The sequence below is a fragment of the Carex rostrata genome, chromosome 22 (genome assembly GCF_964058835.1).
Source record: "Carex rostrata chromosome 22, lpCarRost1.2, whole genome shotgun sequence".
NCBI lineage: Eukaryota > Viridiplantae > Streptophyta > Magnoliopsida > Poales > Cyperaceae > Carex > Carex rostrata.
Genome location: NC_135939.1, coordinates 5971395 through 5994159, shown reverse-complemented (window position 1 = coordinate 5994159; position 22765 = coordinate 5971395). Strand labels below are relative to the sequence as shown.

Sequence of the window (22765 nt, the reverse complement as noted above, 5' to 3'; positions counted from 1 at the left end):
ATATTCCTTGCTTAGAGATTTGGTCTGAAAAGATGTGTATTACTGTCACTAGATTGATGCTCATTTGCTACAACTTTTTACCTCACTGCTGATTTGAGGCCTCAATTTCCAATGCTTAGAGCCGAAATAAAATTTCCTTTGATTATACTGACTTACCTTAACCCGTCCGCGTAACAAATCTACATGTTTGTTCACTGAATTAGAAACATGAGAAGGCTGAAAAAATATGTATCATCCTCTACACTCCAACTAAGAGGGTCACAAGAAAGTTATTTGGTTTTATGCTAGGAGCTGAATCCGCATTAGTAATCGTTAGAGTTTCTAGGGCTTGAGAAGAGAGCAAGAGACAAATTGATCTATTAGACTTAGTTCTCTCTCTCTTATAAAGAGTCTATACATACGCAATAACATAAACATAGATAGCCCGATGAGCCTGAATAGCAATTTGGGTCATAACTAATAATAACAGTAGTCTTGCAATGGAGGAACTGTGAAGGGCTCAACTGCAGGGTACTAGTCAGGTAAAGTGTTTATATGTCAGTACCTCTTAAGAATTAAATTTATCCGTATTTTATTCTTATTCATTTTTAAGTTTATAAGAGGAGGTGCTATTTAAAGTCGTAACCTTTTTTTTTTTTATCACCAGCACCAGTTGACGAATTTTCATTTATCACCATTTGGAAATTAAGGATTAATTCATTAAATACATCGAAAAATAATTCAAGAGAAGGATTACGTGTTGCTCTGTGTGTAATTAAGGGCGATTTATATCTGAAACCGAGAACCAATCAAGAATGTTTATGACAATGCTGTCAATTGTCAACTAAATAATAACGATCTATTCCATCTTTAGCTCTTAAAATTGCTTACATCATTATGGCTTTGCAAATTAAAAAGAACAAGAGTTGAAATAAGAACCCTATCCTTATTTTTTTCTGAATTTGCAAACATTCTGCCATCAAGATCAATTTTATTCGTGATAGGGCACAAGCTTGCATCAAAAGTTGCATCAAGAAGTGCATTCAAACTTGCAAGAATCATAACCTACAGAAATAACAGGAAGATGTCAGTACATATAATGAAAAATGTTGAATCATTTTTTATGGTAGCTGAAATTAATTCTATGATAACCCGAAACAAGATTTCAGAATAGAAAGTGAAAAGGGGCTTACTAGGATCAATAGTTGTGAGCATAGCAGCACCATTAAAGTTACAGGTTGCTCCTTGCTGTCTAGCTTTCTGCTAATAGCTGTTGAAGGCAAAGGAGGCATGGTTCTTCACTGTGTTTGGTTGAAAACATGACATATTGGACTGTATCTGCGAGCAGTCTGCATTGCCGGCCCCACATGCCTAATCTAGTCCCTTCTGGAGGGCATCTTCTGATTGTCGGCCGTCAGCAACACACCATTCCTTTTGGTTGTCATCTGTTTCATGTCCTTTTGCTGCACTTGAGATCAAGTTGGTGTTACATCCCATACAATTAATGGAACTAAGAACAAAAAATTTTGATTGAAGGGGAAAAAAAAACTAAAAGCAACAAGTATATGGAGTTTTTTATTTTATTTACCAGATACATTGAACATAGATATTATCAGGATCAAACACAGAAATTTCACTCCAGATATACCAACCATGTTTTTCACAACACTCACCATCCTTAGTGTTATATCTAAATCCTATTCTGTTCCCTCGATTGTTTGAGACTAAGACTTCTCTCTTTGCTTTTGCTTTTGTTTTTTTTTTGCATTTTCATTTATTATATAGAGAAATAGAAATTCAAAATCCCTTCAAGATTTAGTATTAAATGTGAATATTACACTGCCAATGGTTTCCCTGACTACGTTTAGTCACAATTAAATAGTGAATATTTCACGGCTAAGGGTGCATTTGGATCGTCAAGAATAGCATGAGATTAGAACTGTTCTTAGGTTAGTGACTATTATTCTCTACTATTTTACGTTAGGACCACTCTAAGAATAAAGCTATTCCTGGAGTTAACGATGTTCTAGCTAAGCCATCTAAATGATGGAATAGCGCTAATTAGTGCTATTTTTGCTATTCCCGAGATTGCATCCAAATGCACCCTAATTATTTTACGTCCAATTATTTAGTCCTTATCATGGTGCTAAAACTTGAGAATTAGAATTGACATATTATTATCCAAAGAATTGGCGGAATCAGACAACTTGATAGGAATTGGCTAAATCGAATTGAAAACTCATTTTTTTTTTTAAAGTTGGTTTTGTGCTTAGAAAATAAAAAAAAAAAATTATAAAACAGTTTAGTAAAAATTATATTTAAACAAAAAATTTACTCACAAAAAGCCATATTTTAAAATTTTGAATAATAATAATTTTTTTTTTCGATAGAAAGATGGAGGTCTGGCCTTCTAACTTTCATTTAATGTTGACAAAAGATTTCTCCATTTGAATTTTGAACTCACGACATCCCACACGGAAGGTGTTGTTCTTTGCTACTAGACCAATGCTGATTCTTCATAATTTATTTTGTTGAAAACAGATTTAGAATGCTTGATGAAAAAATTAAAATATATGCCATAAACAAACAAAATCTACATTGCATAGTTGGTATAAAAAAAGATAATTTAGAGTGTACACTAAATTCTTTTCTATTGAAATTAATTACGGACATTTTCTTTCCTTTGTAAATTTATAGTGGGCCTTTTCAAATTTCAAATTTCAGTCACCTAGAAGTGTATTGTTCATAACATATCCAACTGAAATGTTTTGTGTTTAATGTATAACGTCCTCTATGAATTTGCGCGTTTGAATATAATCAGATTTTTTTTTGTTATATTACAATTTCCGATTTGATAATTCAAATATTACTTCATTTTCTTTACATGGTGCTTAGCTGCCTTTTCCTATTTAGTACCGCCCAAATGATTTCATTGGTTAGTAATGATTGAAAGGCCGAACTCAATACACAAAATAAAAATGACAAGATACAACGATGGATAAGGGTGTTCACGAAATCATTTCAAGTTTTTAACCGTTTATCTAGCTCGTATCATATTCGATAAGGTAGATATGCATGAGAATATTTTTTTTGTTAACTTAATTACGAGTATATGCTTGAGTATTCAAGTTATCGGATAAGAATACATATAAGAGCTATCACTGTGTTTTTTAACTGTTTATCTAACTTGTATCGTATTCGATAAGGTAGATATGTATGAGAATATTTTTTTCGTTAACTTAATTACAAGTATATGCTTGAGTGTGAATACATATTTTCATTAACTTATCGGATAAGAATACATATGAGATATTTCACTGTGTTTTTTAACCGTTTATCCTAACAATTTAAAGAGTTCTTGTATGATAAAACGCAGTTTAAGTGTTAGTTCATGCTTTATTGAGTATTAAATGAATAAGTCGCAACTTGCTCAATTGAATGTCTACCTGTTCTCTTACTTCTGGTAACAAACTATATGTGGATCATTCGAATTTTTTTTTTTTTTGGTAATTTATGGAAAGAAATACATCTAAATTTTTGGTACTTCACCTCATAACCTACCTCAATCTTTATGGCTTGCAAAATCATAATAAGATCAGTAACACAAATGAAACACCTTTTGCATAATTAATTCTTCAAGGTTTGCAATTAAGGACAGTCTTTTCAATAACATTTTTCAGACAAGATTTTACTATCAAAACTCAAAAGGATGCCGAAGCTTGTTTCAGGTGACATCAAGGAACGAACTGAAACTCGCAAGAAGCATCTCCTGCACAAATAACAGGAAATATATCACATTCATAGAATACTCTCTTTTGTTGAGAACTACTTGAATCAATCCCTCAGAAGTAATAATAGCTATAGCAAATTCAGAGTCTGTGTATCAGTGTACGGTCGTTGAATATCACCGAAATAATATTAAAAACACGAAAATGAAGATTTGGGAAAAAAACAACTAAGAGAAAAAAAGTGAGACATACTTGGATCTATTTCTGTAAGCACGGCGCCACCATTAAAGTTACAGGTTGCTCCTTGCTTCTTGAACTTCTGCCAATAGAGGTTGAAGGCGTAGGAGGCATGGTCCTTCACCGTGTTCGGTTGATAGCATGCCATGTTGGGTTGTTTAATCAGTATACAGTCTACTTGTCGACAAGCCCAATCTAGTCCTTGTAGGAGGATATCAACCGGCTGTTGCCCATCAGCAACACACCATATTGGCGTCGGGTCACCATCATTTTCATTTTCTTTTGCTTCGCTCAAAGGGATGTATGTCAGATGCAACTTATCAGGTTGATGTTACAACCTATACAATTAAAGTACGTAGGATCCGTATCCTCTTAGTTACCTGACTCAACACAATTGAAACGGACGATCTAGATTTAATTTCAGTCCGTGCCTGCTCGAAATAGCGCAGGGGCAGTATTATTTGTGCTTTGAGATTAGTGTGAAGTTAAAAATTCTAATTTTGAGCCATCCGATTCAATTGTACTCAGTCAGGTAACCTGAGGGGATGTGAATTCATTAATGTAAGGGGAGGGAGGAAGGGTTTGAATTGAGAAAGAAGATGAAATAGAACCGAGTAATATATACTGAATTTCTTGGTTTACCTGATGTAATGGGGAGAGACAGTATTAGGAGCAAGCACAGCACTTCCACAATCACTATCACCATGCCTTTAACAATCATTCCCTGAGCTGCCAAAATTTTGAGACGCTTCATATAAAACTATATTCCACGCCAGCTCCCTTGATTATTTATTAATAGATTTCAATTTCATTTATTCCTAAAAGATTTAGTATTAAAGAGTAAATATTTCACGGTCACTGCTCATTAATGCAGTGCCCTTTCATTTTGTTTGGTATGAACATATAATTTTGGGGAACCGTATCATAGTTTGCAGGATATAAGAAAATATTATAGAAAATCTCTCCTATATTTGGTCGTAAAGAAAAAGAAGTTATGGATTGTTATTTCTTTTTTAAAGCGTCTTTTCCATTTTCCTTTTTTATTTTTTCGAGATTGTTGTGTGCTCATTTTTCTCTTTCTTTCTATCATACGTTTTCATGTCGTCTGTGTTTTCTTAATTTATTGTTCCCCGTGTTATATGATTACTTGTTGCTAGTGACACTGTGACAGTGACATGCTGTGGTTTGCTTGTTTATACAAATGAAGTTACAAGCATTTCAAATGGAAACGTTGAAAATGAATATCAAGGCGTTTTATTTTATATAAATGCTAAAAAATTACGAGTACCATCATAATGGAAGTTTGACTTTAGTAATGAATTACATAGTAATAATCTTCTGAAATCAGTATCTTATATAACAAAATTGGAGGTGACAACACAATAAAATGTATAAAGTCTCAATTAATTACACTGCGAAACTGTGCTAGCATTTAAAGGCTAAGCTAAGAAGTCAAACCTCAAGTTAAAAATGATAACATGGCATATCATGTATCCATGGCAACGGACCCATCATCAGCTGCATAATGAGTCGACTCTTTGCCCATGATGACAGCAGTGAGCATCAGCTTTCCTGCATCAGGGAAATACCTATGCTGCAACAGCACTTGCTCAACAGAAGGGGAAGACAACCCATCTTCTCTGCGTAGAGGCAGCACATCCTCAAAGGTGCCTTCAAACATTTGCGCCTCAGGCCCATAGCATCTGCTTGATACCTTGTAGAGGACAGTTTCTTGAAGGGATTGAAGGATGATTTCGTCAGTCCAACCCTCAGAGAGGGATGCTTGGTAGATGGCCAACCAGTCATCTTGATCAGCAGCATTCAACCAACATTCCTCTAAGAGGCCCCTATTAGATTCCTGGAAGGAGGAGCTAGTCCATGCGAACACTTCAAATGCTTTTAAGGAAAGATTCCTTGTGTTCCTTCCCTCTTTCATCAAGCACCTTCTTATCAGTTCCAATGCACTGAGTGGCTCTTGTTTCTCTTTAGTGTCATCATCATCTCCTTCCACTATTTCTTCCTGTAACAAAATTGCAAAGCACACCAATAGCATTCCCACTTTACATTTTGTTTTTGTTTGCGTTGATTTTAGACTAGTACGATTAAATGGGTAGCGGGTAGCCCCTTTGATGATCCAAATTTGTAAGGGGAGGCCACAAGGAAAAAAAAAAAAAAAACAGTTGTTTGCTTGATACGATTATAAATAAGCATTGTTAAGTTCTATAAAATATAAGTTGCAAGGCAAATAAAACACAAAGGTAATGATATACCTGCAATTTGAGAATGCGCAAATCAGCTTCGATGCGTGCAATCTTCATCTCAAACCCATCATCTTGACCTATTCACCCAAAATATTTAAAGAAACTATCACCAGTGAGTGGTGTCTGATACCCAGATAGACAATGGGAGAGAAACAACAAAAAGGTGTGGTCCTAATTACCTGCTAGTGCTGCGATTTTAGAGAGGTAAAGGAAGCGCTTCCTCTGAGGCAAGGATGGCGGCAAACTTTTTCTTTTGGGCATTGGCAGAGCAGAAGGAGAAAGAGCCAAGGCATGGAGAGTATCAGATGCAGAAGGGAAGTCTTTTAAGTATATATGATGGAGCCATGAAAGGTCAATCCTCTCAGTCTCCTTGAGAAAATGGGCCAAATCTTCGGGAAATTCTTCACCAAGTCTCAGAAGCTTCCCATACTCCCTCCTCTCTATCAGCTGCTCAAATGCAAACCTACTCAACCCAACACACTCGTGCTGCATCCAGATTCACCCACAAAGTAAATTTTACATAGAGACATTTTTATTTTCATCAAATGACCACCAATTTTGTACCATATGGGGCACAAACCCAGTAACTTTTTGATTACCTGATCTAGAACCCCACAGCTAAAAAATAGTTAGGTTAATAAAATAACTAGATTGCACAAGTATTTTGTTCATTGTTTACTCAACCAAGTCATTTCCTAGTCGGTACAATAAAACCCCAATTAAACATTTGTTTGACTTTTGGTTGACGTGGTTTAGATAAAATTTGGCTAATAAGTAGGGTTAACATTATTAACCATTAACACAACATAGCTTTTCCATCTGGTTGACCTTAAAATTGGGTTGCAAATTTCTAAAATAAGTGGAGCCTCAGTTGCACTATCGGAAAGATTCAGTATTATTACAACCATTAACACTTGGATGCAATTTACAAAATTCTCTTTCCATAATACTTAGATTATTACAACCAAACTAGTTTATAGATACTTTATTATTCCGATCTTGTTGGTATAATTGGTATAGAATGGAGCTGAGATCATACCATAAGGTTTCGTAGAAGTACGGCATCACTAAGATCATAACACATATCCCACAATGTTTGGTAGCCTCCATGTCGCATTGCTGTCAGCATCACAGCAGAGTTAACCTCCCTAAATATAGAGCCTTTTAACTCCAAATCCTCTGCACCATTGCTTAGTTCCTGAAAATGCAACAATTATTATGCCTTATTATTTCATATTAAACTAAAGTGAACCAAAAGCCTCCAAATCAACTTTATGAAAATGTAAAGCAACTTCTATTAGCTTCTCTTAATCTATTTATGTAATGAAACATACAACAAAAAGTGGAAACTTTTAAGGCAGGCAAAAATCTATAACCAAGAAAACAAATACAACATTGATAATAGTTCCTAGATTTATGAAAGTATCCTTAAATTATCTTAAATTTCAGGTACAAGACAAAATGCAGGATATATAGGAACTGCTAATAGTGCAACATATACATCCAGCTTTTAATTATAAAATAAATCATTCTTTAAAAGAGAAGAAGCTCACTTGATACTTAGATTCTGCAACAACTTTTGCTAATTGATACAGTGATCTAAGTAGCTGATCTGTGCGTGCATTATATTCCAAAGAGAGTCCTTGAGTCTCCTCACCACGCTCAATTTTAGCTGTAATTGAGCCAGTGTACGCCTCCAAGATTGCATCTGTGAGGCCTTGAAGCAGGGACAATAGCTCTTCTTTGACTGACATGTCATCCATTCCAGCTGCTTCCTTGCTGAGCTCTGTAAGGAAAGATGCTATGGCCCACAGCCCTGACCTTACTACAGGTTGGCTGTTCCAAGGTGTCAGTCCCTCAAGGGAAGGATACCAGTCGTTCTGATCATGCCTGTACTGCAAGGCAGATTGGATTAGGTTTATACATGCACTTGACAGCTCAAATGCATGATCCATCTGGGTGCGCAAGGGGGATAGAGTGTGTTCTCCATTATCAGAAGTTATTATGTGGTCAAGGTAATGGGACAAGCAAGAGAAGAACTCCTCTAGATCTGAAACTTTGCTGTAGAAGACTTCAACATTGTCTCGATCCATCAAGATAACATTATTTCTGCGGGCTTTCTCCCCGACCAACTGAATCAGCTTCCAGAGGGAACCAGCATGTGATGGCTTCTTTTCCTGCTGGGAAAGAAGCATATTCTGGAGTTCTCTTAAATGGATCAAGCTTGACAGCTTCTCTCCATGTTCCATTATACATAGCATGGAGTTCCCTGCATCCAACATTTCACAATAATATTTTTAGTCATAGAAGTTATTACTGGTCAGTGCTCTCCCCTTTCTGTGTATAAAGGAAGAAACAGCAACAAATGTAAAATAGAACGAACAACTTCTGTAATAGAAACCAGGAAAAGTGAAATGAAAATTAAGAAAGAGAAATACAAGTCATACTTTGCATTAAGGAGAGTTCTTCATGGCACTTGGACAAGGCAAGGAACTGGAGAAACTTCTGGTGCTTTTGCTGCTTGTCAACAAGAAGGGAAGAAATCACAGTGGATGCAACCATCTCGACTCCTCTATTGGTGGTCCAGTGCTTGGCAAGAGTATCCACAATGGATCTACTTGTACGAGCAAACACATTTGTTTCTCCTTCCTTGTCAAACGCTCCCTTATTCCTGAGCTTCTCCAACAAATCATCCTCAATTCTATCTGACAGAACAAAATCATGGAAAGAACGAAACAGCAAAGCTTCAGCCTCCTCGTCACTAACACCTCTGTGAGGAACCCCAGAAAAAACAGTTCTTTGTTTATTCTCTGAGCTGCCAGCTCTCCAAGCCTCAGAGCTAACTCTTCTAGGAGCAACATTTCCAACCCCAAAGGCCTGAAGTCTCTTTTCCTCTTCTCTGATTCCCTCATTTGTGCTTCCTTTGCGAGACAAGCTTCTCTCTGGAGGCTGAACCCCACCAACTAAAACAGCCTTTTCAGGAATTGCCCAAATTCCTGCCTTCTCTGTTAGGACAACCCAGGCTCCTCCCTCATTTTCCAGTTCTGCCTCCGCAGCTACAGGTAAAATCGAACAATCCAGCACTTTACCAGCATCCCAAGGAAGGTCAAATTGGTAAAGTCGCATGGATCCTCTCCAGTGGTGGGCCACTGTAGCTGTTCCATCAGCTGACAGAATTGTCACTGAACCAGATGGCTTACCGCCAACACGCAGCTTCATGGAGAACAAGATATCTTCATCTTCTACTTGAGCCTTGGGAATTATTACTTGAAGAGGCACTTTTTTTTCAAGTACCCGCTCCTTCCTCGGCTCACGTTGTTCAGGTGCAGTATTAGGTGGTTTATTGTAGAGCATGGTAAGAAGGGAATATTGGGTGTAGTTTGAACTGCTGGCACGATCCTTGCAAAATGTAGCAACAAGAATGCTTAGTTCTCTGCCCCGTTCATCAACTTGTAAGTCAAGAAGCCAGACATGCTTCTGACCGGCTAGGTCCTTCTTTATACCCAAATCGCCATCATCACCGACCACAATATGAGTCCACGTATTTTTAACAATTAAACTGGGTGAAAATACTATGGTCCAGTACTGGACCTCGGTATCGGTAAGAAGGAAGAAGCTCAAATCAGACGAATTGCGCCTTGGTTGCCAAACAAGAGACCTCACATAACCTTCATTACCTAGTAAAGATTCAGAAATCTTCCTGCGATGTATAGCATCTGGAGTAAATTGGAATGACCAAAGTATTCCATTGGGTTGGCAGGCAACAGCTATGCACTCGCCATGATTGCCAGAATCTGGAGCTGCTATAATTGAACTGAATGTACCATTGTCTGGTATGTTAGAATTACGTTCTGCACCTTTTGAAAGATCAACAATTGGATTTCTCCTATCTGAGAAAATGTCAGGCCAATATACAATGCCTTGAGTTGTCAGGTTACACAAGATTATTCCAACAAAAGGCGATTTGTCAAACAACACCTCAATTTCAGATTTTGAAGGTGTTCTAGCGCTCTGCCATTTAACCATACAAACAGCCCAGTGATTCGTCCCATCATTACCAACAAGGGAAGATGGAATATCAAGAGCAACACACTTCTTAGCAACAGATGAGGATGAATAGCTCCAAATAAAGAGCTCGCTCCCACAAATCATCCATGCCAGTGATGTTCCCTTGTCAATGCCCCCAGTGAGCACTCTTTTTTCTACAAGAATGAAAAATAATGACGAATTAGATTAAGAGCTTGTTCTGCAATACATACAATTAGTGATTCGCCCAATGACTACCATGAACCCTGGTACACATCAGTATTGTACTAAACTGGCCAGGTATCAAATAGCAGCGCGATAGATTTGTTTTGGCAGTAGTTTTGCCTGCTGACTTTAAAGTTAACGGCCCAACCTTGCCTTAATTTGGAAAAAAAAAATCAATAAACACCAAAAATCACAAAAAAAAAAAAAACCTAATCTGAATATTTAGTATCAGTACCACCAAGCATAGACTGGAACTGTATTAGTACCAAAAAGGGAAAGAATTATATTACTACTACCATACAGTAAAATTGTTGGTACTAACCATAAACAGTACTGAGGTTGGTTTGCAACAGATTTGCTTGTGCATTGCGAACAGCTTGAGGGAACTGTGAGACAAATACAGGTTGAGTTTGATCTGATGCATCAGCCTTCTCTATCTGTTTCAAAGTAGGAGATCTGTAAAATAAAGAAAACTAAAACCATGAGTATAATGATTCAGAATATTGCTATAAGAACTCTAGAAGAAACACTGCCACCAGTACTCTGCAAAATGTTCCTAACTTGCTGCAAAAAAGAAAATAGCAACAAAAACCATTAAGGAGAAATAGAAGGGAAGGTATCAAGTACCTAGAAGCGAAGGAGAGGCGAGAGGACCAAGGTGCGGGGGTTCCGGTGGTAGGTCGATTGCTTGGACTGGAGAAGGAAGGTAGAGGAGTAGCCGGTGCATCTCGGTCTGAGGCTTGGGCTTGGCAATCGGCGGGTGGCTTCAGCGACTTCCGACGAACGTTTCTCGTCGCCGGAGAGAACATAGTCTTGCGAGATTGGTGCCACTATCACTTCAGAAATTTGAGTTTTTGAGGGTTTAAGGCTTTAAGCGCTCTAAGCTTTTCTGGGCCATTTGTTTGCGTTGTTGAAGCCTGGTATAGCCCAGTAAATAAAGCCCGCTCAATATTTATAACTTGTAAAAATCAAATTATTATGCCTATGGACTAGGAAAGTGTCAACCGTTCAAATACGTTCTGCACCAATCTACACGTCGGTCACGCAAAATATGCTGATTTTTTTATTAATGGGAAAAAAAAATCAGAGTGAAAGAATTAGCTAGATTTTTGAGATATAAGAAACTGTGATGGTTTATAACGTCCAAATTAACGGACTCAATTAAATTTATAATTAACAAAACAGGGGAAAAAAAAATCCATAACGTCCAGACCAGTGCAATTTTTTTTTTCTCAAGTTCTAACTATGAAATGACATAATTTCTCAGAGTCTGGATGTAACGCCCGATTTTTTTTTTTTTTTTTTTTTGTTAATCTAGATGTTATGATTTATAACATCCTGTCGGACATTATAAACCATAACATATTTCTTATATTTTAAAATCTGTCGAATTCATTAACTATTATCAAATTTTTTTAATGTTTTTTCTATTAATAAAAATTTCGGCAAAATATGAGATATATTTTGAGATATCTCAGAGAATACGCACTCCTATACAGGGTGCTGGCGTGCTGCTCCGCTGCATTGGTGCTTTCTATTTTGGTAGAAAAACCTTTAATACATATCTGTCTAGTGTCTAGTCTACTATTATCTATATGTATATGACCTTGTCAATAATGCCTTTTGCTATAGAAAAAAATTGTATACTGATGTTTGATAGGATGTGGATGCTTTTGATTGAAGGAACCATACCACAAAGTTTCCCACTGAAGCAAGGAAGATTCTTTCCCTTGCTAGAGCAACTAAAGTGTTCATTTTGCCTTTATCTCAGCACATTTATTCTTTTTTCTCATAGCACTTTAATAAAAGCAACGAGATGCTTCCACTAAGCTATTATCTCAGCTGATACTGTTATTTTTGTATTGAACCCCCACCATTTCTGATCCAGCAAGTAATAGGCAAAAAAAAAATGGCATCCACTGGAGAATTGAGAGATTTTTCATGGTGCTTACAACTAATCAGGTCACCAAGAGAAAATTTACAAAGTATTTCCTTTAACAATTCTACGTTTCAAACATCCTCTTTTGAAATATCTGAGTTGTCACTGCGTATCAACATCTCCACCGACAGTGCCAATGATGCCCAATTTTTTGGCCTAATTATACAAGAGCTTGCACTTAACAAGGATAAGCACAAAGATCTAGCAAGCCTATTGTTTCATGGCATTGAATGGCATCCCGAAGAAATTTCAAGCCTATGCACTCTGCTTGAAGGTAGATCGAGCATCAAGCAACTTGAATTCCAGAAAAACATATTCAAATCAGAATTTTTACATGAGCTATCAGGGGTAATTGGAAGAAGCACTTCGCTCAAGGAAATCGCCTTCTCAAATTGTAATATAGGGTCTATTGGAGCGGTGCTTCTGGCCTCTGCTCTTTCCAAAGATAACAACTCGCCGGTGGAAGAGTTACAGATATGGGAAGATTCAATTGGCTCCAAAGGAGCAGAAGAGCTTGCTACCATGATTGAGGCGAATCACACGCTTAGGTTGCTCACCGTCTTAGACAAACATTCAATTGCAGCTGCCCCCTTGATATCTACTGTGTTAGCACGTAACCGGAGCCTAGAAGTGCATATCTGGGGTGGAGATAAATTATCAGTCAAGTTCATTCCAGAATCTGGTACCTTGAGCATATTTGGGATGGATAGTTCATCTGGATTGCAACGAATTGTTTGCTCTCTTGGATGGAACACCACAGTGGTATCTCTCGACATGACTGGTGTCCGGCTGAGATCTCGGTGGGCCCGAGATTTCAGAGTGGTTCTAGAATGTAACAGAAGCCTCAAGGATGTGAAACTTTCAAGAACTAGCCTCAGTAACAGAAGTGTGGTTTATATAGCTGCCGGGCTTTTCAAGAACAACTGCCTCGAGAAATTGGTACTGGATGGGAATCGTTTTGGCGGTGTTGGTTTGGACCATTTGCTGTGTCCTCTTAGCAGGTTCTCTCCCCTGCAACATGAATCTGCAAATACCACTCTTCAATCCTTGACATTTGGAGGAGAGAAGAGCAATCTAGGAAGAAACGGTGGGGTCCTTGCAATCTTGCGCTTATTGGAGACTAATCAGACCTTGGTCCAGCTGGTTATTAACCAGGACAGAAGCTTGAGACCTGATGATTTTGTCAAGATTTTCAGAAGCTTGGAGAGAAATACCACTTTGCGGTGCTTGTTCCTGAGAGGTTGTCGAGGTGTTTGCGAAGCTGTGCTGCAAACCATTATGAATACACTGACGGTCAATCCTTGGATTGAAGAGATTGATCTCTCTGAAACACCATTACAAGAGTCGGGCAAAGCCACAATTGTTTACGAAAAACTGGGACAGAATTCGGGTCCTGTTCATGAAAATGAACTGCTAGCCAATTTGCCTTTGGCCATGCCGATGTGCTGTAGAGTATTGACGTTTGGCCAGAAATATGCAGGTACTATTATTTGTATATACGAGTATATTATCTGATGAATAGCATGTGATTTTCATCTATTCAAGTATTGTTGTACTATCAACCACAAGATTTCAGATAAGAATTGCGCATGTAAAATTTTCAAAGTTTAGATCAATGGTTACAAATGACACTGTAGACCAGTACCAGTATCCAACAAAACTAGACCAAACTGGTACAAGACCGGGTGGTTAACTACTATTGCCTTCTCTTGGTTTTCTTTAAATGCATGTTAAATTATTGTGAAACTAAACAGAAAAGTTGGAGAAGAATCATGTTAAGTGTTGCTTTTCATGTAACGAAACGTACAAGACTTGAGCCCTTAACTTTTTGTAAATTAAGAACCTTAATAACACAATTCTGATACTTCGATGAAATTTGCCCGCAGGAAAAAACACCTTATGCAGCTCACTGTACTATAGTATGAATGCAAAAGGTTTTCCATACATGGATCAAATAAGAAGTTTAATTGATCCAGTGGAGCAAATTGCCAGAACATCTGAGATCAAGATAACAAAAATGCAAGATAATGGTACAAAAATATCAATCTGGAACCTTTCAGACAAGAATGAGAATTTAGCATTACATAACCTATTATTTCCAAACCATGGAATTTGCACCTCATTCTTCCTTATAGTCTCCAGCTTGATCAGAAGCCCGACAGACAAATTCCCAAAGAGTCATGAAGAGATAGAAGAAGAACTCTTACACTGGCTCAAGTCTATCACTTCATCAAGCTCGAAAAAGTCAGATCAAACTCAATCCATCCTTCCACATGTAACAATAGTTTTTACCCACACTGATATGATATCTCGTCAGTCAGATAAGTTACACCCGATTGCCTCTGTTATACAAAACCTTAGAGAAGATTTCAAAAGCTATATTGAAATCCATCCAACAGTTTTCACAGTAGATGCCAGATCATCAGCTAGTGTAAGCAAACTGGCTCGCCATTTGAGGAAAACAGCAAAGACAGTTCTCGAAAGAGCCCCCTTATTTTACCAGGTTTGCAATGACCTAATTAACCTTCTGTATGAGTGGAGGTTGAGAAATTCTAACAAACCTATTATGAAATGGAATGAATATTGCGAATTGTGCCAGATAAAGGTTCCATCCTTAAGAATTAGATCAAGGTTTGATAATATAGAGAAAGTGAATAGTCAGAGAAGAGAGGTTGCCAAGTCCCTCCACCATCTGGGAGAGATTATATTCTTTGAAGATCTAGGGTTTCTAGTCCTAGATTGTGAATGGTTCTGCGGTGATGTGCTTGATCAAATAATGAACTTTGCATCTAAACTAAACATTGCAGAGAGAAGATCGACAGATGGCTTCATAAGCCGAAAAGAAATGGAGAAGTTCATTAAAGAGAGGCTGCAAAGACCAAACCAAATCCCTATCTCTGCATTGGGATTGGGTATGAGATCAAAAGTGGTTTCTCACTACTTGGAGGCTAATGACATCATAAATGTGATGTTGAAGCTTGAACTTTGTTATGAGAAAGAACCCAGTGATCCAATGACTCTACTTCTTGTGCCGGCAATTTTAAATAAGGAGATACTAGATAATCAAAGTTGGGAGATGATGCCATCATCTGAATTTGTTTATGTAGGAAGGCATCTAGAATGCAAAGATACAAGGCGCATCTGTTTCACATCTGACTTCTTTCCAAGGCTCCAGGTAGCACACTGTCAACAAAACTTTTTCATGTATGACATGCTTTTTTTATATACACTTTTATGAATATTTTGAATGTGCTAGTCATGCACAGATCATTCAATGTCCAAAAAATAATTATACAGGAAACGACCATATACAAACTAATATAAATTCCTTAAAAGAAAACACCATTAAATTGATACTAATCGTACTGGGTACCTAACCGGTCCTCTTGACACAATCAATCTTAAATCCTTACCAGTACTGGGATCTCCAGTGAGGCCATTCTATACTAATATTGTCCTGGTATGGAAGTGAATGGATTAAGATCAATGCTTATGTGAATGTAGCACTCTCATCTCAGGTGATTAGCACTTCATAAGAATTGGTCTGATTTAATAAGGTCTAGGTTTGTATCCACCAAACTAAAAGTTGTACCCCGGATTATTGTATTGATAAAATTGACACGTTGGATTTCACAATGCCAATAACGAAACCTAGGACATTATTTACTACGCTTTTAATTTTTTTAACCACTCAAAATTATGTTATTGTTTGCATGTTACTAATTGGTAATCAACTTGAATTCAGGTGCACCTACACAATAGAATAATGCAGTTGGTAGACCAACAAGGGCTAGCATACACACTACAAAAGCACCTCATTTTTGTAATTATCAACGGCATTCATATACGAATTGAAGTCGGGGGGCAGCCTCACTACTTTGTGGATATCCTTGCATGCTCTTCCAAGAATATCACCGAGATAATCAGACTCATACACCAGCTCATAATACCGTCTATCCAAAGCTTATGCAGCCCTAACATCACTTTTTCTGAGAATATTATCAGGCCAGACTGCGTAAAGTATCTGATCCCACACAGATTTAGAAAGACCCAACATGTACCTTTGCAGTACATCAAGGAGATTGTACTGTCATTACCAGCAGATGGCATGTATGACTGCCAGCATACATGGGCTTTTGTTGAGGACCATAACCGAGTACTAATCTTAAACTCAGCATCTGATTATGTAAGAGACCTACTTTCAGATCACGAATTTCGAGATGTTCTACAGGTCAGATATAATGATCTACAGCACCTAGCTGTGGAACTTGGGACACTTACAACTCCTTTGGAGAATGGAGAGAGTTCGGCTTTGGCTGCTGTTGATCCAGCTAATAGCCCTCAAGAGAATGTAGAACCGTCTATTTCGGGCATTGCAAAGGGTGTGGAAACAGTCTTACAAAGGCTCAAGTTGATAGAGCAAGAAATCAAGGACCTGAAGCAAGAAATTCAGGGTCTTCGTTTCTACGAGCATCGCCTCCTGATCGAGCTTCACCGCAAAGTAGATTATGTAGCGAACTACAGCACTCAGCTAGAAGAGAGAAAAGTGCCTCATATGTTTTATTTTGTGCAGTTACACTCTTCAAATAAGCAATTAGTGACGAGATTGCTCCCAGGCATGACAACATTAAAGCTGCACATGTTATGCGAGTTTCATAGGGAGATGCATGTTGTCGAGGATCAAGTGGGGTGCGAGCTCATTCAGGTGGACAATATTGCTATCAAATGCCTACTTCCATACATGAACCACTTCATGAAACTTTTGACCTTTGCTCTAAAAATAGGAGCACATTTTATTGGGGGAATGGGACACATGGTACCTGATTTGAGCAGAGAGGTTGTTCGCTTGCTGGACTCCTCAGTTATGTATGGAGCAACAACAGCTGCCACAGCAGGGGCTTTTGGAGCTGCGGCAATGCTGGGGAGAGGTAGCAACAGGAGTGGGAGCAACTCAAGTGGCATTGAACATGATGTGCAAACAGCAAGACAATGGATTGTCGATTTCTTAAAAGGCCAGGGGATTACAACAGGGACACATATAGCAGAAAGATTTGGTTTATGGAGAGTTCGGTATTGTGATAATGGGCGTGTAGCATGGATTTGTAAAAGGCACCTTAACTTGAGAAGGAATGAGGTAATTGAGATGCCACTTTAGAGAGCCGTTGTCCTGAAAAACTAAAAGAAAATAAATAAATTAGCTGATAACATATTAAGATTATATACAGAAGATTTCTGTGTTTCCTCTTTTGTTTTGGATAATTTGCAAAGGTCATATTCTTCTTGTATTTTTATTTGCCTTGATTTTTTTGGTTCGAAACTTCCTTGCAAAATCATTCGTGCAACAACATCATCGATCAATGGTTGTTTCAAAAATTATGTACTGCTGTGATAGGTATTTTATACTTGGGTACAATCAACTGTTTCTCTTGCTTTTCTAAAACAAAAATTGAGTTTGTTGATTTTGTTGGGTTGATCAAAGTAAAGTATCTACTTTTTTTGTGTTTGAAACAAAGCTGGCTGTTGCTTGATTAATTTGTTCCTTTTTTGTGAATTTAAATCTTAATTTAGTCTGTCAGTGCTACCTCTTAAGTGCAAGAATTTGTTATGTCATAAGAAACGGAAAAAATGTCATTCCGACATTTCACCAAATATCTTGTGTGCATTTAATACAACAAAACTACAACCAATCAAATGGTATACTACTTCTTAAAGAGTAATACCCGACCGGGTGAAACCTCCAAAATAACAAATTGGGAAAATTGCATTTACCATCGGAACCAAACAAGAGATTTGAGGATTCACCATGCAGCTACTACACCACCACCACCACAATCTCAGTGGCACAATAGCCATTCATACTGCGAAGAGGGCATTTCATTGGGATTTGGGAATGAATGTGTGCACAAACCAACTGCTACATAGCATTTTATGATGCGGTAAAACGGTAAAATTAAAATTTTTGACCCATTTATAAACATCTACGGACCTACTTTATTATGTTAATTCTTTTAAAGTAATTCATATACATGAATAATCATCTACTCATTCATCTATCATAAATCTATTTACAAAAGAAGATTTAAATATACCTTTATCAAATGTTAATTTGATAAATAGAAATAAGTCGTATTTTCTTCTAGATTTCTTTGTTATGTTTTAACCCAAATTGTTATTCGAGACCGTTGAACTTTGTATCTTTAATATGTAGACTCTTTGTATGAGAGAGAATTAAGTCTAATATAATTCATTTTGAGTTATCTCTGTCTCTTGCTCTCTTTCTTTTCTCAAACCCTAAAAAATCTAACAAACTGGTATCAAAGCCACCTTTGCTGCCGTCAGTTTGTTCGGTGGTTCCAGTATTCAGATCAGTCCGCTACTGCTGTAGGGTTTCCTGTTTCGCAGGGTTTTTCAGATCGCCGTTGTTGTTAAGGGTTCTCAGTTGCTACTGTGAATCGCGCATGCATGGGGATCTGTGAAGAGCGTTTTTCTCTGTGAGCCGCTATTCAATTTGTAGATCGCGTCGGTGCAATTACGGGAGCCGCAATTTCTTTTTCGGTAGACCGCGATTTGTTCTTGGTGAATTGCGCTAGGATTTTGTGCACCGCGCACGAGTAGACCAGACCCTTCTCTCCATTTTTCTGTAGTATATATACATAGATATAGATACATATATATATAGGGAGTGACTAATGTGCATTCGAATGTATATGGACCGAAATACATACGGTCCAAATTCGACTTTTCAAAATCCAAACGGTCGATCCGAACCATTCCTCTTGTTCTCCATATTAATATGTGCTTGGAGACCAAATTTTACATTTTTCTGAATTTTTTTACTAATTATTAAGTATTTTACAAAATTATTGATCCAACGGTGGCTGCTGATTTTACTATTTTGTTAAGCCACCTTTGGATCAACAATTTTGTAAAATTCTTAATAATTAGTAAAAAAATTCAAAAAAATGTAAAATTTGATCGCCAAGCACATATTAATATAGAGAACAAGAAGAACGATTTGAATCGACCGTTTGGATTTTGAAAAGTCGAATTTGGACCATACGTATTTCGGCCCATATACATTCGGATGCACATTAGTCATATATATATACACATATACATATGTATATGTGTATATATATAGAGAGAGAGATAGGCTAATGTGCTTTCGGTAGCATATGGGCCGAAATACACACGGTCCAAATTTGAAATTTCAAAATTCAAAAAGTCGATCTGAACCGTTCATCTTGTTCTCCATATTAATATGTGCTTGGAGACCAAATTTTATATTTTTCTGAATTTTTTTACTATTTATTAAGTCACTTTGAAAATTGCTGATCCAACGGTGGCTTAACAAAACAGTAAAATTATTGGATCAACGATTTTCAAAGTGGCTTAATAAATAGTAAAAAAATTCAGAAAAATATAAAATCTGGTCTCCAAGCACATATTAATATGGAGAATAAGATGAACGGTTCAGATCGACTTTTTGAATTTTAAAATTTCAAATTTGGACCGTGTGTATTTCGGTTCATATGCTACCGAAAACACATTATCCTATCTCCAAATTTGAAATTTTAAAATTCAAAAAGTCGATCTGAACCGTTCATCTTGTTCTCCATATTAATATGTGCTTGGAGATCAAATTTTATATTTTTCTGAATTTTTTTACTATTTATTAAGCCACTTTGAAAATAGCCAATCCAACAGTAGCATTGTTTTGTTAAGCCACCGTTGGATTAGTTTTGTGCCCCAACCATACCCCACGTCTCTATCTCCGTTTATAAAGTTCAAACAGTCAATCCGAACCGTTCATCTTGTTCTACATATTAAAATGTGCTTAGAGACCAAATTTTATATTTTTTGGAATTTGTTTACTATTTTTTTAGATAGGTACAAAATCACTGTTTATAGAGTCCAAATTTTTTTACTATTTATTAAGCCACCGTTGGATTAGCGATTTTCAAAGTGGCTTAATAAATAGTAAAAAAATTCCAAAAAATGTAAAATTTGGTCTCCTAGCACATTTTAATATGGAGATCACATCTAACGGTTTGGATCGATCATTTGGACTTTAAAAATTGGAAAATGACTTGGTTGCACGGGAGGCTAGGAGCAATCGATTGTTTATTACCCTACCTCTATATATATATATATAGAGAGAGAGAGAGAGAGAGAGTAAAGCTACCATACATTGTACTGCATATGTATTTTTGTGCATTGGACTATAATCACCAGATTCAAAGTCCAAATGACCGATCCAAACTTTTCATCTTGTTCTCCATATTAATATGTGGTTGGAGACCAAATTTTACATTTTTTGAAATTTTTTTACTATTTATTAAACCACTTTGAAAATCGCTGATCCAACGGTGCCTTTTGATTTAATGTTACCTTTGGATCAACGATTTTCAAAGTGACTTAATAAATAGTAAAAAAAAAATTTTTAAAAATGTAAAATTTGGTCTCCGACCACATATTAATATGGAGAACAAGATGAACGGTTTGGATCGGTTATTTGAACTTTGAATCCGGTGATTTATAGTTCAATGCACAAAAATGCTTATGCATTGCAATGTATGGTAGCCTTACTCTCTCTCTCTCTATATATACACACACACACACACATATATATACATATACATATACATATATATAGAGATAGGCTAATATACAACCGATTGTTCCTAGCCTCCCGTACAACCAAGTTGTTTTTCGATTTTTAAAGTCCAAATGATCGATCCAAACCGTTAGATGTGATCTCCATATTAAAATGTGCTAGGAGACCAAATTTTACATTTTTTAATTTTTTTACTATTTATTAAGCCACTTTGAAAATCACTTTGTTAGAATGGAAATTTAGAAAAAGAAGGAACCATAACAATATTAACATTTATTCAAAGAAATCAAACCTATTCGATTCAATTAAACTTAGGAGTCTAAATGTATAGGAACAATAGAAAACACTACTTTCACACTTAAAAACTATAAACCAAATGCCAAGTTAAGGTTGATTAAATTCAGGCAGTGTCAGATCTACTGTAGCAAAGGATAGGACAACTGTTCTATCTTAAAAATTCAAAACTAATTTAGAATTTTAAACCTTTGTTCTACTCTAGAAATTAATATTTACTCTGAATAGCCCAACTAAAATATATGACCCGTTATATATTAAAACTTGTAAATTATATAAAAGATGGCCCAAGTCCAATTCGCATCCTCTGAGATATCTCATATCCTACGTGACTTCTTGGAAATATTCAACTGTTCTAACTTTCGACCGGCTGGCCCATTCCCATTTATTGATTAAAAAACGCAAAAGGAAAAAATAAGAGAAATGCGCTGCCCTGTGTCAAACGAAACACCAAAAAAAAAAAAAAAATACAACTCTCCGCAAAACAAACTCACTGTCTCTGTTTGTCATGTTTTAATTGGTTGTTTGATTAGTTATTTATCTAAATATTAAATATTATCGAGTAAATTGTATTATAATATTATTTTTGTTATTATGTTTTATTTAGCACCCTATTATCTAATGAGTTTGAACTTGATCTATTTAAAGTCGATTCAATAATTTCTTGTCTTATTCTGATCAAAATTCTACATCGACCTCTGAATTCGAACATAGTTGGTCAGCAATTGAGAGACTTGGGGCGCAGTCTGTTGCGCACCCTTGACGTAGCGGCCGAGGGCAACACATTTCCTCTGAGAAACAGACCTTGGAGGCCGGCATTGCTAAGAGCAGGAGGTGGCGATGTCAAGTATATCGAGGCGGCCGACCAAGAACTGTGGAATTGCCCAGGGCCACGTCTGCATCCCCTGCACGTACCAGTGGTTCCTCCGCCCCTTCTTTTATCTCCATCTTTCTCAAGTACCGGTCAACAGCTTCCACTAGCTTGCTCGCTCTCATAGAATTGGCCGGAGCCACGTCAGTTTTGGATTACACTTACAAAGAATCTGCCTGTCTCATGACGCACGAGCGCCTTGTCGGGCTACATTGGGCCCAATCAATAATTTGTTTATTAAAAAGACATGAGGTGAGGAGAGGCATAGTCTGCCTATATATAGGCTATGGCCTTCTATTTCGTTTTTCTTAAAATCATATCCCTTTCGAAACCAATTATTTTTTTTTCCCATGATACACGACGAAATATCTTCTCAAAACTTCGTATTGAATTCAGATGAAAAGAAGAGAAATAATAAACAATTGTTCTTATTGAGTTATTGATTTTGTTCTAAAAATACAGGGTTGTACATGAGTATTTATAGCCTAATTCCTACTAGCCGTTAGGCTCCTTTCTAAGTTACAATGGCTTAAATATTTACTCTAATTGTATCTTAATTACAAAATATTTACAAGGATGAAACTAGGT

The 22765-nt window shown here is 36.9% G+C and overlaps 2 protein-coding genes across 2 annotated transcripts; one reads left to right on the top strand and one right to left on the bottom strand.

The window, feature by feature from the left end:
• Nucleotides 1-5302: 5302 nt before the first annotated feature.
• LOC144573994 (Nucleoporin, Nup133/Nup155-like protein) lies at nt 5303-11349 on the bottom strand. Its single transcript, XM_078323795.1, has 8 exons — nt 11084-11349; nt 10779-10912; nt 8653-10407; nt 7759-8474; nt 7245-7403; nt 6385-6691; nt 6215-6282; nt 5303-5964 (listed from the first exon to the last, which is right to left on the bottom strand). The coding sequence occupies exons 1-8, from the start codon at nt 11263-11265 to the stop codon at nt 5431-5433; spliced, it is 3855 nt and encodes a 1284-aa protein (XP_078179921.1). The 5' UTR covers nt 11266-11349; the 3' UTR covers nt 5303-5430.
• Nucleotides 11350-12282: 933 nt separating this feature from the next.
• LOC144573993 (tornado 1) lies at nt 12283-17841 on the top strand. The gene is made up of 3 exons (XM_078323794.1): nt 12283-13875; nt 14282-15570; nt 16141-17841. The coding sequence occupies exons 1-3, from the start codon at nt 12366-12368 to the stop codon at nt 17548-17550; spliced, it is 4209 nt and encodes a 1402-aa protein (XP_078179920.1). The 5' UTR covers nt 12283-12365; the 3' UTR covers nt 17551-17841.
• Nucleotides 17842-22765: the final 4924 nt, after the last annotated feature.